Source organism: Anopheles merus, chromosome 2R (genome assembly GCF_017562075.2).
Source record: "Anopheles merus strain MAF chromosome 2R, AmerM5.1, whole genome shotgun sequence".
Taxonomy (NCBI): domain Eukaryota; kingdom Metazoa; phylum Arthropoda; class Insecta; order Diptera; family Culicidae; genus Anopheles; species Anopheles merus.
In genome coordinates, this window is record NC_054082.1 from 54,868,009 (window position 1) to 54,886,846 (window position 18,838).

At 42.8% G+C, this 18,838-nt stretch overlaps 1 protein-coding gene across 1 annotated transcript; it reads left to right on the forward strand.

Annotated features, from left to right (window-relative positions):
* The first annotated feature begins 870 nt into the window (after nucleotides 1-870).
* LOC121600357 lies at nucleotides 871-2,605 on the forward strand. The gene is made up of 2 exons (XM_041928859.1): nucleotides 871-1,374; nucleotides 1,451-2,605. The coding sequence occupies exons 1-2, from the start codon at nucleotides 871-873 to the stop codon at nucleotides 2,603-2,605; spliced, it is 1,659 nt and encodes a 552-aa protein (XP_041784793.1).
* The last annotated feature ends 16,233 nt before the right edge of the window (nucleotides 2,606-18,838 follow it).

Genomic DNA, 18,838 nt, shown 5'->3' on the forward strand with positions numbered 1-18,838 from the left:
TTTATACACATGATTATCAACACATAACAAAGAACTATCAAACTCAATCCACTTCAAGTCTTGTTGAAAATCATGCTGAAGATATTTAAAATTGATATGATGGAAATGAAATATCAGATCGATGTGAAATAATGTGAATAACAATGTTTACATTCAAAAGTTACTTGGAAACCCCTACCGCTTGCAAGGCGCTTTTTTCGACAGCTGTCGCATATTTTACTGTCATCACAATAAATTTTAAGTTATACACATGATGTTTAACACATCACAAAGAAGTTTTAAATTCAAACCAGCATGAGCAGTTGTTGGAGATTGATCATTTGAATTTATTAGTTCGAATTCGAAATTCGAACTCAATTTAGAAATAGGATAGGAAATGAACTCATAGGCATAGATAAGGATAACAGAATGAACTCAAAATGAATTATGTAATGAACTCTTGACAATTGAATATACAGTAGCAAACGGACATTTGAACGAGTCGCATTTATTTCCATAACCGACACAAATTATTCTAATATCGGGAAAGAAAACGAGTTGTACACCGTATACGAACATTCGTGAGGTTTTCTCACATGTTTGGTCCTTCGAACCGGATACGTGCGTGCTAAGTGTTTTCTTTCGCTCTGCATCAAGAGCAACGGCAAATTCGGAACGCTCCGCATCACGAGCACGGTGCAAGTCATCATTCGCGCCATTTCGAATTCTCGCGCTCGTTCAAGTTCATTAGCCCTGCAGCAAGGGCATCGGTCGAATTTTCGTGATCGTGAATCGTGGTTTATTTTTCCCGCGTAAATTCGAATTGCTACAGTTTCGTGAACGTTCATATCGCGTTATAGACATTATCGTGAAAATCTGACGGAAGCTAAGATGGACAAGAAGATAAAATCTGCTCAGCACAAAAAACTCGTCGCAGTGGAAAACATTAAGGCGCTGGAGCGCTTTAAGCAGAACTTCAAACCCGAAAATGTAGGTGAAATCCCGGAGGTTATGGAGGGTTTGGAGCAACACAGACAGGACTTTTTTGCCGCGGTGGCAAAGCTGGAAGAGTATGACGACACCAGTGATGCGATTCAAGCCTGTATTACTGACAGGATCGATATGGAAGAGCGCTGCCGGCGGCTAAAATCGTTCCTTAGAGAAAACCAGCGGAAGGAAGCCAATTCGCTCGACGACTCCTTATTGGCAAACTCAACCCTAGCGTTTGGACGGCCAAACACATCAAACATACGTTTTCCCAAAATCGAATTACCAACGTTCGACGGTGATTCGTCAAAGTGGTTGTCATTCCGCGATCGCTTTGTCGCGATGATTGACGCAAGTGCCGAGCTGCCGCCAATTGCAAAACTGCAGTACTTACTTTCGTCCCTGAAAGTGAGCTGCGGTTCCCTTCGAACATGTTACTCTGACCACGGAAAACTATTCTGTTACCTGGGCTGCGCTGCTTAAGCGATACGACAACTCACGGATGCTCATTCGCGAGTACTGGCGACGGCTACATTTCCTACCTGCGATTGCAACAGAAAGTGTCGATGGCTTGACGTCGTTGGTAGATGAATTCGTGCGATATGTGAATGGGTTGCAGAAGCTGCATGAACCTGTCGACTCATGGGACACGCCTTTGTCCAACATGTTGCTGATGAAGCTGGACAATGAGACCATTCTGGCGTGGGAAAGGCATTCTGTGCATAAGAAAAAGGATAAGTACAGCGAGTTGATCGAATTCCTGCAAGACCGAATCCAAATCCTAAAATCGAGCCAGAGTATCTCGTGCGATCGGATTGTGGTTCCGTTCAAGGTGGCCGGGGCATATCGGCCCACCGCACCACGGCGGTCGGTAACCAACGCTGCTTCTGTGCAAAGGAATACTCCCGTTTCATCGACCATTCAACAAGTGAGCTGTCCATTGCAGTGTGCAGATCATCACCTGGTTCGAAATTGCCCGGTATTTTTAGCCAAAAATACTCAGGAGCGGCGGGAAATCGCACGGTCAAAGGGATTGTGCTGGAATTGTCTCAGTTGTTCCCATCAAGTGAGATCGTGCAAATCCGAGTATTCTTGCCGTTCGTGCAAGGAACGGCATCATACGCTGCTTCATCAACCACCACAACAACCTACAGTCGCTTTGTCAGCCCAATCAGATGATGATATGGTGTTTCTCGAGACGGCTATAGTGTTTATCGTAGACGATTATGGAGAGAAGCATGAGGCACGGGCGCTCCTGGATTCGGGCTCCATGTCCAACTTCATTTCGGATACGTTAGCTCGGAAGCTCATGACACCTCGAACGAGAGTTAATGTATCAGTGTCTGGCATCGGAACTTCAAGGCAGCAGATAAAGGGTTCGACCACGGCGATCGCTCGTTCAAGGAACCTTCAATTCACCACCCCATTGGAGTTTCTGATCCTGGATACACCCTCGGCGGACATTCCCACCTCACCAATCAACGTGTCTACGTGGAACGTCCCGGATGTAACGCTAGCAGACCCCACGTATCACATCCCAGGCAAGGTCGATGTGGTCATCGGTGGCGATACGTTCTGGGAGCTGCATACCGGACGCAAGCAATCTCTCGATTCGGGTCTGCCATGGTTGGTAGTGTAGGAGCGATTGAAAGACGATGTAAACCGTTCTAAGAGTGAACTAAGACTAACTACATTTATTCGATATTCAGTGTAACCACGGTTGCTGTAACCAATGGCTACTTGATTACAACTAAGACATTGCTATAAGCAATCCACCACAGAGTCCCCCTCAGTTACGCCAAGAACCGAACACGGTGACCGGATGGCGTAACTTTTGTTCTTTCGTTATCTTCATTCGAATCCTTTTTGCAAATATATGCTGGTTTAATACGATCAATCGAAATCCTTCGTTTCTCACCGTTCATATTTAAGTCCATATACTTTTCATGCCTTTCGATTATTTGAAAAGGTCCCTCGTATGGGTGTGTAAGAGGCCGCTTGACTGAATCAATTCGAACAAAAACGCTTTTGCAACTTTGCAAATCCTTCGGAACAAATACCGATCGTTTGTCATGATGCGAGTTTCTGATTGGTCCAATTTGTTGCATGGTCCGGCAAAGCAGTTTGGCAAACTCTGAGCGACATATTTCCGTCTTCGAGGGTTCCAAAAAATCGCCAGGAATTCGTAGTGGCTGTCCGTATGTCATCTCGGCAACAGAACAATCGATATCTTCCCTGATAACAGTTCGCAAACCGAGCAGGACCAACGGCAGTTTATCGCACCAACGTTTCGAATCGACACAAGTGAGCCAAGTTTTTAACGTTCGATGAAAACGCTCGATAAGACCGTTAGCTTCGGGATGATACGCTGTAGTACGAATACGGAGAGCCCCAAGAAGCCGCGTCAATTCCGTGAACAATTCGGATTCAAATTGTCGTCCTTGATCGGTCGTGATTGTTTCTGGAACACCAAACCGAGAAATCCAACATTCGCAAAATGCTTTAGCGACTGTTTCTGCTAGTATATCTGGCAAAGGAACTGCTTCCGGCCAACGACTAAACCGGTCGATCATCGTTAATAAATACCGCTTTCCGTTCGACGTCGGAAGTGGTCCAACCAAATCGATATGAACATGGCGGAAACGACTTTTTGGAAGCTCGAATTCGTTGAGCGCCGCAGATGTATGCCGATGGATTTTCGATCGTTGACAATCAAAGATGATCTTAACTGCAAGTTCATTGATGTAGTTCGATCAGCAAGTAGCTTCTGTAGTTCTGGATCGTCATGCTGCGCTTTCGATAATAATTCAAAATCCACTGTTGAAGGAGCTGAGATGGTGTTGACTCTGGATAATGCGTCTGCAGCAGAATTGTCTTTGCCACTAATGTGCCGAATATCTTTTGTGAAACTCGAAATGTACTGCAAATATCGTTCTTCATGAGGAAGATGATTTGAATTAGAATTCAGAGCATACGTGAGCGGACGATGATCAGTATAAATAGTGAATTCTCTCCCTTCCACTAGATGTCGAAAATACTGCACCGCTAATTTCATGGCTGTTAACTCGCGACCGAAGACAGAATACTTTTTCTGTGAAGGGGAAAATTTCTGCGAGAAGAACCCCAGCGGTTGCCATGCGCCAGCGACATTTTGTTGTAGAGTAGCTCCTGCCGCTGTATCCGAAGCATCAATCATCAGTCCCATTCGTTTTGACGAGTCAGGATAGGACAATAAAGCTGCGTTTGCTAAACTTCCCTTGCATTTCACGAAAGCTTCGTCTGCTTCGATCGTCCACTGAAGTTTTCTTGTATCGTTTTTTCGATTCCCAATAATGAGTGCTTGCAATGGTTGTTGCAATGAGACAGCATTCCGGATGAAGCGTTTGTAACCATTCAGCAATGCCAAAAATCGTCGAAGATCCTTCACCGTAATCGGACGACTGTAATCAACAACGGCTTGAACGCGATTAGCTTGAGGTTTGATACCAGATGCATTGATGTGATACCCCAAAAAGTTAACTTCTGTTTGGACAAACTTGCATTTGTCCAAGTTCAGTACCAAGCCGTTTGATTTGAGACGCTCAAAGACAGTTCGCACGTGCGATAGGTGTTCCTCCTCATTAGACGATGCAATGCATATATCATCGACAAACACCACCACAAAATCCAAATCACCGAAGACATGATGCATAAAGCGCTGAAATGTCTGGCTCGCGTTGCATAATCCAAATTGCATCTTGGTAAATTCAAAGAGCCCGAACGGAGTGATTACAGCAGTCTTTGGAACGTCGCTTTCCTCGACCGGAACAAAATGATATGCTCGTACCAAATCTAGAGTGGTAAAACAATTCTTACCTAAGAAATTGTTTAGCAAATCGTGAATATGTGGCACAGGATAACGATCTGGCACAGTCATCCGGTTTAAACTCCTGTAATCTCCGACAAAGCGCCATTGACCATTCTTTTTCGGTACGCAATGAAGTGGACTTGCCCAACTGCTTTTGGAAGGGCGACAAATCCCGAGCTCCATCATGGTCTCAAATTCTTTTTTAGCGGCTTGGAGTTTGTCTGGCGGCATTCTACGAGGTTTGGAAGTAACTGGAGGTCCAGTGGTTTGAATATGATGGGTTACATTATGTCTTACCTCAGTGCGCATTGTCGGCGGGGCGGTGATTTCTCGAAATTCGACCAGCAAGTCTCGAAAAGGATGATCTTTTGCTATAGTTGTTACACCGTAAACCGAAGATTTCGATAATCAACAAACAGTGTGTAATTTCGTACCACCATCAATAAGTCTTCTGTTTCCAAGATCTACAAGAAGACCAAAATGCGCGAGGAAATCGGCACCAATAATTGCAGAAGTAACGTCGGCTTGCAAAAAATTCCACGAAAACTTTCGGCGTAGTCCGAGATCCACTGAAACAAACTTGCTCCCATACGTTCGTATTTTCGTTCCGTTTGCTGCATGGAGTAAAAACGGCGATGGTTCTCGAGTCTTCTCTATCTTGGATGCAGGTATTATCGATACATCCGATCCCGTGTCGATTAAGAACCGAATACTAGAAGATTTGTCGAAGATTTGCAGACGGCGACTAATTCTTAATCCGCCCACCTCGCCGATTTCGGATGGGCGGAAATCTAGTTTTTTGACTGATGATACTGACAAGGGCTTCGACATCGCGTAGCTCGATTTCCATACTTCCGGTGATACCAACAGATGTTTTCATTGGTACGATTTTGAGAAGTGGAACGCAATCGACCGCGCTCAGGTTGCCGTGCTTTCATTTGGCGTAGCTCTACTTTCATGGCAGCAACTTCTTCTGCTAAATTTTCCGTCGTTTCTTTTTGCACAGAAGCATGGATAACTGATGTTTGAGGAGCCATTTCTTTCATTTTATCTGCCATCTCCGCCAGCTTCGAAAGACTTCCATCGTGGATGCTAAGTATTGCACGTATATTAGCTGGAAGTTTTTGCAGAAATAGTCTTTTTAACAAGGAATCATTCACATTCAATCCGGCAGCAAGTTCCTGCATCTTCGTTAAAAGATGCGTAGGACGAAGGTCTCCAAAATCGTACGATCCAAGTAGCTGATCCATTTTGGCTTGTTCCGTGAGCTCGAATCGAGAGATGAGGCGCTGCTTAACGGCTTCATATTTTCCTGTCGCAGGAGGCTGTTTTACATAATCGGCGATATGACAAAGCACGGATTGTTCGAGTTTAGCGACAATATGATAAAATTTTGTTTCATCCTTATGAACGCCGGCCAACAAAAACTGAATTTCAGCTTGCGAAAACCACAACGATGGATCGTTCTTCCAGAATTCCGGAAGTTTAACCGAAACGGCTGCAGTAGCAGGGGAAGTTTCTTCGTTAGTAACGTTTTCGGTAGACATGTTCGTTCACAAATTTTCAAATTAGGAGAACTAATAACAATCCGGAGATCACGTCGGGGTCACCAATGTAGGAGCGATTGAAAGACGATGTAAACCGTTCTAAGAGTGAACTAAGACTAACTACATTTATTCGATATTCAGTGTAACCACGGTTGCTGTAACCAATGGCTACTTGATTACAACTAAGACATTGCTATAAGCAATCCACCACAGTAGAAACGCAGTTTGGATGGGCGGTAGCAGGAAACACAACACATTCGTCTCAACAACATCGGATATGCAATATGGCAACGAGCGACAGTCCGTTGGAAGCCATATTGACGCGGTTCTGGGAGAGCGAGACCATCTTCGACGAGTCCGCTCTATCTCTGGAGGAAGACATGTGTGAACGTCATTTCATCTCTACTACAACCAGAGACCCATCTGGCAGGTATGTCGTACGTTTACCACAAAATCCTAATTCGAATGTCGTTTTAGGAGAATCGAAAGCAATCGCTGATTGTCGTCTCCTAGCGGTGGAACGGCGGCTCAAGTCTAACCCTGCAATGAAGGAGGAGTATAGTAATTTCATGTCGGAGTATAAGCGCTTAGGGCACATGAAACAACTCACCGAGCCGGTGGACAATTCGTGTGAACACTACTATCTCCCTCATCACGCGGTGCTCAAGGAATCGAGCACAACCACCAAGGTCAGGGTAGTCTTTGACGCGTCGTGCAAGACATCTTCTGGCTACTCCTTGAACGATAAACTCCTGGCTGGGCCGGTGATCCAAGACGATCTTTTCACCATCATCGTTCGTTTCCGGTCTCACGCAGTCGCACTCTCAGCAGACGTTGAGAAAATGTATCGCCAAATTCTCCACGATTCTCGCGACACTGAATACCTGCGCATTCGGTATAGAGGAAACACCGCAGAGCCGATTCAGACGTTTCAACTGCAAACGGTTACATATGGCACGTCTTGCGCACCCTTCCTAGCAACAAGAACGCTAAAGCAGATCGCTCTCGATCACAAGATGCAATACCCCCGAGCAGTGGATCCTGTATTGCACGATTTTTATGTGGATGACCTGCTAACGGGAACAGACGAGTTGGCAGACGCAATTGAAATGCAAAGGCAGATTTCTGAGATGCTGAAGCAGGCTGGATTCGTGTTGAAGAAGTGAGTGTCGAACGTACCCGAAGCACTAATCGGCATTCCTTCTGAAGACCTGGCCATCCTTCCTACTCACGAATGGCAAGATCCCCAGTTTGTATCGACGCTTGGTCTGGTTTGGGAGCCAGCAGTTGATATGCTGCGATATCGGATCGATCTACCAACTGCTGCGACGATGTTGACAAAGAGGCTAGCTTTGTCCTACATCGCCAAAATCTTTGACCCGCTTGGCTTGCTTAGTTCAACAATTATCATCGCTAAGCTCTTTATGCAACAGCTGTGGAAGTTGCAGGAAAACGGGAAGCCATGGGATTGGGATCGTGAGCTACCATCACATCTCCAAAAGGAATGGACGGCATTTCATTCCAAGCTGCATTCACTTCGGGAAGTGCGCATTCCGCGTTACGCTTCAATTCGGCAAGCAGCAAACGTGCAGCTACACATTTTCGCAGATGCTTCTCAGGTGGCATATGGTGCTTGCTGTTACGTCAGGGCAGAAAACGATTCGACAACATCGGTACAGCTGTTGGCAGCTAAGTCTAAAGTAGTATCGTTGTCGAACACACACTCTATAGCGAGACTCGAGCTCTGTGCAGCGCGGTTGGCAACGCAACTGTTCCGGAAGGTCAGTCAGTCCCTCAACGGCGAATACGATGCTTTCGCTTGGACTGATTCCATGACCGTGCTACATTGGCTCAATTCAGCACCACGGAGGTGGAAGCCTTTCGTTGCCAACAGGGTGGCACAAATTCAAGGAGAAACTCGGATCAAGTGCTGGAGGCATGTTCCTGGTGTAGACAACCCAGCAGACGATCGCGAGGTCTACTACCAGACAAATTGCAATCCTGTGAACGATGGTGGCATGGGCCACATTGGTTGAGCAGCAAACAGGAAGAATGGCCTATAAGAGAACCTGCAATTGAAGAAACCGCATCAATAGAAGAAGAACGTATTACACAATCACGAATAGCTGCAATGTCGATGGAGGACGATTTCAACAATAAGCTATTTGCACGGTTTTCAACCTACCTCAAACTTCGTCGAACCATGGCGTATTGTTTACGTTTTGTGCAATGCATGAGGACACCGAAACCCGCAATTATGTCACCGACAGCCAAGGGTCATGCTTCGATTCAGGACATGATTACATTGATTGCACCTCCATCTCGAGACGAACTCATCCAAGCTGAGCTTCAGTTGTGTCGGTTAGCTCAGCAAGATTCATTTGCGGATGATTTACCCGCGGTTAAAAACGGCAAGGATCTACCACGCAATTCAAAGCTGAAATGGTTGTCCCCCTTTATTGATGAGGCGGGAATCCTGCGTGTTGGTGGCCGGCTTCACAACGCACAAATAGCAGAATACGCGAAGCATCCCATACTTCTTTCTGCAAAACACCCGCTCGCAGCATTGTTAGCAGTCGCGTATCACCAGAAGTATATGCACACCGGTCCTGAACACTTATTATCCATCCTTCGTGAACGCTTCTGGATAATCGGTGGCCGTAATTTGACCAAGTTGGTTTTCCATCGGTGTCACAAGTGTTTCAAGGCCAAACCTACACTGGTGCAACAATCCGTTGCAGATCTTCCGACATCAAGGGTTACACCCACGAGACCGTTTGCTGTCAGTGGTGTTGACTATTGCGGTCCGGTATTGCTGAAGTCGCCTGTTCGCAATAGAAGTCCCACCAAGGCATACATCACCATCTTCGTGTGCTTTGCAACACGAGCGGTCCACATTGAGTTGGTGAATGATCTCACTACGGCGGCATTTTTGGCAGCACTAAGGCGCTTCGTGGCTCGCAGAGGCAAAATCGCGGAACTGCATTCAGATAATGCCACTACGTTTAAGGGGGCTGCACACGAACTTCATCGCCTCTACGAGATGTTTAAGTGCAGCAATAGCGAACGCATCGAAATCTTCAACTGGTGTGCCAATGAAGAAATTCAGTGGAAGTTTATTCCACCTCGGGCGCCACACTTCGGAGGACTGTGGGAGGCTGCTGTACGATCCGCTAAACAGCACCTAATTCGCACGATAGGAAGTACGAGCCTCACTCAGGAGGGAATGGTAACATTGCTAGCACAGGTCGAACAATGCTTAAATTCAAGACCCCTGATTCCGCTTTCTAGTGAGCCTTCGGACACGCAACCACTCACTCCGGGTCATTTTTTGGTAGGGTCGAACATGCTGGCGTTGCCACAAGTTGATAGGAGTCAGGTGTCAGCCAATAGATTGAAGGAGTTTGATTTGGTGCAAAAGCATATGCAGCATATATGGTCGCGTTGGTATCCGGAATACTTGCATCAGCTTCAGGCCCGGGCCAAACGTTTAATAGTTCCACCAGTGTCGCTAGAAGAAGGGCAATTGGTAATCATAAAGGAAGACAATATACCACCTACCTTGTGGCCAATGGGTAGAATAACACGATTGCACCCAGGAAAGGACGGCGTTGTTAGAGTAGTAACACTTCGTACAGCTGCAGGAAAGGAGATAGTACGCGCAGCAGCTAGATTGGCAATCCTTCCAAATCCAAACATAGGTGAAGACAATTAACCTCGAACACCAAAGTTAGGAGGCGATCAGCGCGAAGCACATGCGTAATATAAACAACCACACCGCACATACACACGACACGATACACGAAGTGACAGATCGACACTTGCAACTTGTACAACACAACACCACACTTGCACAACATTTGCTATCTCTGAGGCGAAGTTAGATCGAGATACTTCTTCATTTTCTTATTTTCTTTTTCAATTGTATTTTCTGAATGTTTAAAGAAATACTTTCTTTGGTGGCCGTAATGTTGGAGATTGATCATTTGAATTTATTAGTTCGAATTCGAAATTCGTTCGAATTCCGCAGTGCTGGAAGTTAAAAATCGGACACTTCCAATTCAGACGCTTTTCCTACCATGAAGAATTTCATCATTTTCTCCCGGTTACTTTCATATAAAAGTTAATTTTTGATTTTTATTTCACATTCCTGTCAAGAAAGGTAACAAAAAAGCCCACTGCACAGTTTTCATGACGATTTATAAGTCTAGGAAATTGACATATGGATCGCAAAGTAGGAAGAGTGGCCGGACTATGATGTGAATTTCGTAATAATGTCCGATTTTGAATACCCACCACTGTATAACATTTGACAGCTGTTGAAAAATATCTCGTAAACAATGAAAAATGTTATTTCCAACGGAAATTGACTGGGAATACCTTGTCATCCGTCTTAAGAGTGATCTTGCTAGTATTGTCTAGTCGCCGTTACTACTAAATAGGTTAGATAGAATAAAGGCAATTCAAAAGAAAATTACGAAAATAATGTATTATCGACTACCCTTGTCCAAAAGTATCGAATGCCTTTCATATTATGTTGGATGTATATTATTTGGATTGGAAACTCTGCAGCAAAGAGAAAAGACGGCCCAGTATTTATTTTTTCATAAGTGTATTATCGATCTAACCGACGCCTAGTTTCATCTATAATGGCCCTATTACACTGGGTAGGTAGGAATTGTTTGAAATTGAAAAGTTAAACAAAAGCTTATTTCGTCATGGGTTCCAGTATGGTAGGGATCGTGCCCCCCATACATAGGACCGAACATCCTGCTAGGGGTAGTCACTGATAGCCAAGCCCATTAATGATAAAGGCAGGCTAAAATCGACAACCGTTGCGCCAGAGTCAGGATGCCGGATCCTTTATATCGCGGATTGAATTGACAAGCTTTTCTTGTTACTCAAATTTAAATGGAAGTATATTGTTGCCACAACTCTCATGGAGCTTTATTATTAGTTTAGTATTATTAGTTAGTTAGTAGTAGTATTATTAGTTATTAGTATGCAAACAAAAAATGAAAATACCTACAATCTGCCTAATTTTTTTATTCCTAAATGATTGGCTTATCGTACAATATGTTTCCATTTTTCAACAGAAATTACATTGAAATAATCCACCACCATATAATCGTTGTTTTCATACCACGGTCTCAGTTCCCACACCCCTACTAAAGATTTTTATCCCTTGATGGACAATCTGTGTTTCGAAGCTTCTAACCTTCATCTCCTTTACTGCAAAGTCCCCTTTGGTAATACGTCCCAGGATCGTGATTTCTGTCACCATCTGTCACTATGCTATCGCTCTTCGCCCCTCAAATAGGGGAAAAAACTACCAAGGACAGCTGCCGCCTAGCCGTCCCCGCTCTAGTAAAAGCGAGCGAAACGGCTGGACTCCGTTTATGAAAGTCTTAAGATGCGTTCAAGTGCCTTTTCCGCCCTTTAACGGTTATGTGCGGTGAAGCTTCACCGGATCTTTCCGTTCATTCACAAGGGGAAGCGATGAATAAAATTAAAAATAATAACACCAATTCTACATCCCCAACCGAAGTGGTTCCTCTGTACAGCTAAACGAGAGAAAACGGATGAATAAATTCCTTGCATGGGTAGCAACTGGACAGTGAGCGTGCAAAAGAACAGCAATCCTGCGGGATCCGGCTGAGAGCGTGGCACACAAAAGCACACAATCAGAAGAACTTCCCCCAAAGTGCGAACGCTGGCAGAACGAAGATGATGAGGCACGGACCTCATGGGTTTCTTTTTTATTTTATTTTTTATTTTGCTCACTCATTCATTTTCCATTTGCTGTCAGTACCTTTCAGCACGACAAGTTTCCTGTACACTCCAGATCCGTACACCCAAGGGACGGACCGTTTTACTTTTTAATACTACGATGCATTCTTTTTTATCTATCCTCCTTCCCCGTTCTTTACATCCTAGCCCAGCGCACTTCCTCACCGGAAACGTTCCTGGTTTACTGTTAGAAAAGGCAATGTTTTCTTCCCTTTCTGTGGGTGGAGATTTCCCCCACCCATCAATCCGCCTACGCAATTAGCACCGCCGATCCTCCACCATGCTTTGGGCACAGTGTTCGGTCGAGTGGAAAATAATAAAATTAAATTAGACCACCGAAAATTGTAAGGAATGCAGCGCGTGACGAAATGTTATTACGTTCTTGTTATTTTTGCTACCGAAACTGTCGAAAGCCCCGGAAAACGGAAAGTACAGGGCATTAGTAGCAACAGACAACACCACCAACAAAAGCTCTCGTCGACCAGTACGGCAGGAAGTAAGTGTAGGCCTAAGTGGGTCAAAAAGGACGAATCGATGAGTCAAATGAATAATGCTCCAAGACAGGATGTTCGGTGATGCGTAATAGCGGCGCGCACGCAGTGCCCAATGTCATTTACTGTGGGTGGAGAGAAGCATTGTAGCTTGCCACCTATGAACGGGTCACATCATTTTCACGAACAGCTGTCATTGCCAATTGAGTTTAATTTAGATTATTTATTCATTCCATTTGTGCAGTGAAAACTGTACTGTTTATGTGATGAATTTTTGTTTCAATAAACAAGACAGTCTTCCAGTTGGAAAGCGAAACGTTTCATTCATTGATTTCTCACTGCCATATCTCTAAGCTTTCAATACTTTCAAATCTTAGATAAAATCCAGGGAGCATTAACACACACATTACATTTTTTAAAATACTTGCATTTTTAAGATTGCACAAGGTAAAGTTGAAGAGTATTATCTTCAGCTAAGCCTAACTAATCGCCTTGTTCGCCTCAGCTTAGCAAAAGAAAGAAATAATGCTTCACGCTAAAGTACACCTTTACATCTACTCTTCTCAACTTACTCGAAACATAAACTATCACACAAAATGGGCATTGGGAGTCTGTGGGCTGTTAACTATTTTATGTCAGAAATTACAAATTCACTCCACACCTCCACTTGTTTCTTCTTCAAATGACTTAATTTGGCTTTCTTACGGCAGAAGAACGCAAAAGTGTGTACTGTTGTTAGTATCGAAAGTTAATTGTCGGCACCGTGGAGTATCAAAAGTTAAATTAATTTCCTTTTTTCCTCCGTCAAAGTGATTACCCAAGGATTTTCTACGAAAGGGTCTGTAAAAGGTAAAGCTTAAACGTAATCGACTCCTTCCGCAATCATTGTTAGGCCGCTCTTTGTGTCCAGGGTAACCCCTCTGGTACTACTTATTTTACAAGATACGACACATTCGCTTTCAATTAAGATACATTTACATATCGAACATCATGGCTGACTTTGTGGCAAATGAAAAACATTTAAACTATTTACAAACTGTAATCTTTCGTTTTTTTTAATCTTTCCACAGCCTTTTTAGCGGGATGTTTAAATGTCTAGAAAAGGTCATTCTGAGCATAACTTTTGCAGCATCGGAAAAGTTGACTCATATTGCATTAAATGTCAATTTACCTTTCCCAACATATTTCGCAGCAAACTCTGTTCTTTGCTTTCTAGCTTAGACTACATATTTTGTTAGCAAACCAAAGATCTTCCTTGTCTCACTGAGCAAGATTATCCCGACCATTGCACCATTGAAGAACGGTGATGCAGCGTAGAGTTCATATCTATACCATATTGCAACTAGTTCCGGAGCCAACCAGTTGCCCATCATATTCAGCTTGCATCCTTTCCACGCATTCAAAACAAAATAATAACATAAAGCAATCAAACAACTTGATAACTTCGCTTCATTCATTCGTATCAGAGAATAGAGCGTGCAGTTCATCCGGCAACCTGAGTCACCCGTTTTTACCCGTTTGGAATCAAACCCCTCTGTCTGTTATTAACATTGTTGGCGAATGCAGCAAAAATTGTTTACAGCAAATTCCCATCAAAAGGGAATTGTAAACCGTATCTGTTACCAGAAAAAAGATTACAAAAATTAATTTAAAATTGTTTGCTTTAGTTTATTTGCCTACAAACTAGAGCGCCAGAGAGCACGATAGCGCGGTTCTAGTTTGCTTGTTTCGTTGGAAAAAAAATATTCACGTTAATCAATGCTCTTGAACTAATTTCATACAGGTTGTTTGTTTAAGTCAATCAAGCTTGTTAAATATAAAACAAAAACGATCTGACATGTTTTGGGAATAACGAAATATTTTCAAACTTAAACAGAGTTCAGAGAAGAGCTACTTCAATGGATTAAACACAATTTCAAAACGAGACTAAACCTAGTATTAAAGTTTTATCAGGCCTTTTGTAAAATTTAATGTGATATCAAATTCAATTTATAATAAGTCTAATATGATGCCATTTTATACATCCGATTTGGGATTCGTATTGTTATCATCTATTCTTTTTGTTTCGCTATGAATTGGTTTAAAATAAGCGTCACACATTAGATAAAGTTTTGCAAGCGTTATAAAAAGAGCAAGGATCATTGATTGCTTCATTAGTGACAAGTATCTCGTCATACACATAAACTTTATTTCTCACTATAATCCTGCATCCGTGGATCAAGGGCCTCCCCGACATCACGGAACAAGTTGCCCTCGTGTGAAAGTTGCAGTGTTTCGACAGGTGTCAAACGGGTCAACAATTCACAACACAAAACATAAAGTCGTTACTGCTCGACGGCCAAACTAAGAGCTGCACCACTGATTAGAGTGCCGGTAGGTAGTTCAAGTGGTTCGGATAAAGCAGAACATTGCTTGACGTATTTTGCATGGAGCAATTTTACATTAATAACTTCAACGCTGGTACGCGATTCTGTCCTGCCAGTTGAGCGATGTATGCTCAAACTAACCTGCAAGTGTTATAATTTGAGCTCACTTCCGAGCTCTTGTTCCGCCATCGTGCTCGGAGTCGTCTAAACCGAATCTAAAGAGCTCGGTCCAAATTGAAAAACTTTGTCCATCATGCCAAGCTCCGGATTATGGAACCCGGTGCAACGATGCACTCAAAATGATAATGTACGTTGTAACGGAGTACTTGTAAAGGCAGTTGTCGTGCAGCATGGAATTAATGGTACGTGGACGACTGGTTCTTGCTTAATGCACTTGCCCATTCTATCTATTTTCTAAGGCGTTCAAAACCAACCAATTCTCCAGCACATTTCTTGAAGGCCTATAGCATTATTTTTCCTTCAGCCTCTCGGAACAAGGTTTAGGTACAGAGGTACTATCTCACCGTGTTGCACCCGATGAATCCAAGCCAGACGACCGAGATACCTTTCACCTCAAAGGCTTTCAGTAGAGACTTCCATTACGTTAACCCTTAAGCTGGCCGTCTGCAGTAAGCCCACGAGCAGAAGAAACATAGTGTAAGGTTTATAGCATTCTTGCCTGAGTGTCTGAGGTGTTTCAGCTATGCTGAATCAAAGAGGAAAGCCACTCGGAGAAGAACATAAATGTTACCGATATCTTGCTTGCGTTTGAGTGAATTATAAATCTAGCTCTATGTGTTAAATTTGTTTGAACTGTTTTACTTTACTACTTTATTATGGGAACATATGAGTCAAAAACGGGTTTAATTGCTTATTATACAACTTTGGAAAGATGATCCTCCGCTTAATTATGTTTTATTTTAAGTTCCTTCCACAAAACCGAAAAATTTGCTGACCCCACGACTCCATAATTTGACTTACACCTGCAGCAAGACCTCGCTCCTCCCGGCCATTCATCATAATATACGTAGCTTGTTAAACGTCCCAGCCGCACAGTGTGTATGTCGCATATTGCTTCGCTTTTCTCTTTCGACACGATCAAAAGCTTTTCCCTCCTGGGAAATTTGATTCAGCAGCTTTCCGGGGCTTTGCTGATTGATGCAAGCCTGCCTGCTCGACCAAAACACGCCCGTTGATGTCGTTCAATTTCAGCAGCTTATGCTTTTTAAGATCCGTAATTTCTGTCCCCACAACGTGCCAAGGATCCTGGAACCGTGCCCGTTCAACATTCCATATTCCGACCGTACCTCGTGGATTCACCGCAATCGGATATTCCCGCTCTGGAAGGATGCGTGAAAGATGAAAAATGTTCCTTGCCTTTGCTACCTTGAAGCGCCCTTTTTTGGAAAACTTCTTCCCCGGACCTGATGATTGTGGCGTCAACCTTACCACACGTACTGTGGGACGACGTACAACCGACACACGGTAAAGCATAATCCGTTTGATAAATATCGATAACGTTTCGCCAAGCTCGGAGAATATTTAATTAAATCGACCAAAAGCGATGAGGAAAGTGAAAATTCGTACCGACCCTTGTTCGCCTTTCTCGTCGCTTTGGTACAAGGTGGCAGGAGTGAGTGACGGGGCTTGCGTTGCATTCGAAGCGATTTATGTCAGAAAAGATCCCCACACGAAGAGAGCCAATCAGTAGGGTTTCAGTTGATTTGATTAAAATTCATGGTCGGCAAAAGGTTGCCGTAATCACAACGTCGCGCATAACGTATGGAGGAACGAATGACGTTTGGTTTTTGATTTGGTAGCAAAATTCTATCAGTGGGGTTCGATCAGGGATAAGGTGAAATTCACACTGCGGTGAACAAAATATAACGAACGAGGTGTGAAAAGGCTAAACTTTAATCTTTTTTAAATGTATCTTTTTTTTCATTTATTCACATTTCTATTTATGTTGAATTTAGCTTCTTTTGCTATAAAATTCTGGATTCTTTGAAATCTAACTTACATGTATCAACACAAACACATTGTATGTTTGATTCACCTAAAACCAGTGTACCTAAATAAACAAGTAAAATTGAGAAAAAGTTTAAAGTTAAATGAAGCATATTTAAATCAGTCCCACTTCCTTTCCGACTAAAATGGACGATTGAATCCCATACACCACACACGAAATATCAATGAAATCATTCGAACAAAATAGAACAGTACCACAAATTCCTTTATTTCAAATTTCTTTACATGTAAACTAAATATTTTGAAATAAAATTGAACTTCAAAGGCGTCCACTGGCTCGTGCTTAGCCAACACGGACAGACTATTTCAAATAATGTTACATGATCCTAAATAAGTCTAGGAATCCTTTCTTACGTCGACTTGGCTACTATAGTAGTGCCCTATAGAAACTCATTAATCAGCATAAAAAGTTCATATTGTATGTTTCATACACCAGTACTGTATATCCAATTGCATTCAGTTTCTTTCTGCAGTTGTAGTTGATGCCATTGGATGCCCCAGCTTCTGTCAGCAACTGCATGCCGAAATTAAAATATGTTCATTTTCAACTTCTCTTCGCTACTTCGTGCACCGTTTCAATTGGCCGAATGGCGACAGTTCCTATCAACGGCAGACTGTTGACGAAGATTTATTTTAAATGGAACTTTCCTCAATTATCAACTTATAGTTCTTTGTTTTGTTTTCTGTATCAGAAATAACTTTTATTCGAAAAATCAATTTGTGTAATGTAAACGACCACATACAAAACGATTCAAATGAAAGAAGATCCACTGTGCAGAACAATACAAACACTTTTTAAACTACATTTTCTTCATTTTTATTCATTTAATATACATGTTTAGGGTAATTTAGTGATAGAGTTAAAATGAACGTAGAATATTTAGTGTTTGATTTATGTTTAACATATGTTTTTAAACAAGCAATACGGCAAAGTATTTATTCGTCCTGAATAAAAAAAATTGAAACAAATGTGGCACTTTTATACACTCAAACCAAATGCTACATTTGTCAACTACTAATTATCAGTACTTTTTTCTTCTTCTATAGCTCAACAACCGTCAAGGTGTGCCTGAACCACTAGGGAGGCTTGGCTCTCTGTTTCTTATCGATTTACCCGTAGTAGGATAATAAATCCTGATCCTACTACGAGATAATGAAGGCACGGTCCATCCGGGGCTTGAACCCATGACGGGGGTTCCCACACTTTTCAAAAATGTGTACGCAGCATTGATTTGAATCTCACTAGATAAAAGATTTATTTGCTGGATAATGCTCTACAAGTTGCCACCCATCAAACAATATCATACAAAATAATACTTCACGTTAATCTCAACTCGATCGCTAAATGGAACTAGTGAAAAATGCATAAACACATAATGCAAGTACTATTCTCACTAGTAAGGTATATTAATTATCCCTGACTTGTGCAATACGGCACACATTTAGCTCACAATAATTCATCACAAATTATCCATTCCCAGCAGAATACTCTCAAGACTGTGCAGTGACCATTTGCGTGCGACACCAAGCGATCAATCAGCCTGGCTTGAGTGGCTGGATAACCATTTTCTGTACCGCCCAGGGGACGCAAGAGAATAATGTGAGATTTTAAAGCTACAATTAGCAACACTAATCTACCTCGCAAATTGCTACTTGTAGCGCGAAAGAACCGTTTTATTAAACAAAATTTGCCTCTCAAAGCTATAGTGGCAGTGCTATGCCGTGGAAGGAGAATGATAAATGGGTCATTTATTTCTTCAACGCGCTGCAATTTTACTCCAAATGATCGTATAAAAGGAAGAT

Bases quoted from the DNA above. Each gene is read 5' to 3' on its own strand.
- LOC121600357 (XM_041928859.1), top strand. From the start codon at position 871: ATGGACAAGAAGATAAAATCTGCTCAGCACAAAAAACTCGTCGCAGTG. The intron at 1,375-1,450 runs GTGAGCTGCGGT...GCGCTGCTTAAG, and splicing joins ACTTACTTTCGTCCCTGAAA to CGATACGACAACTCACGGAT.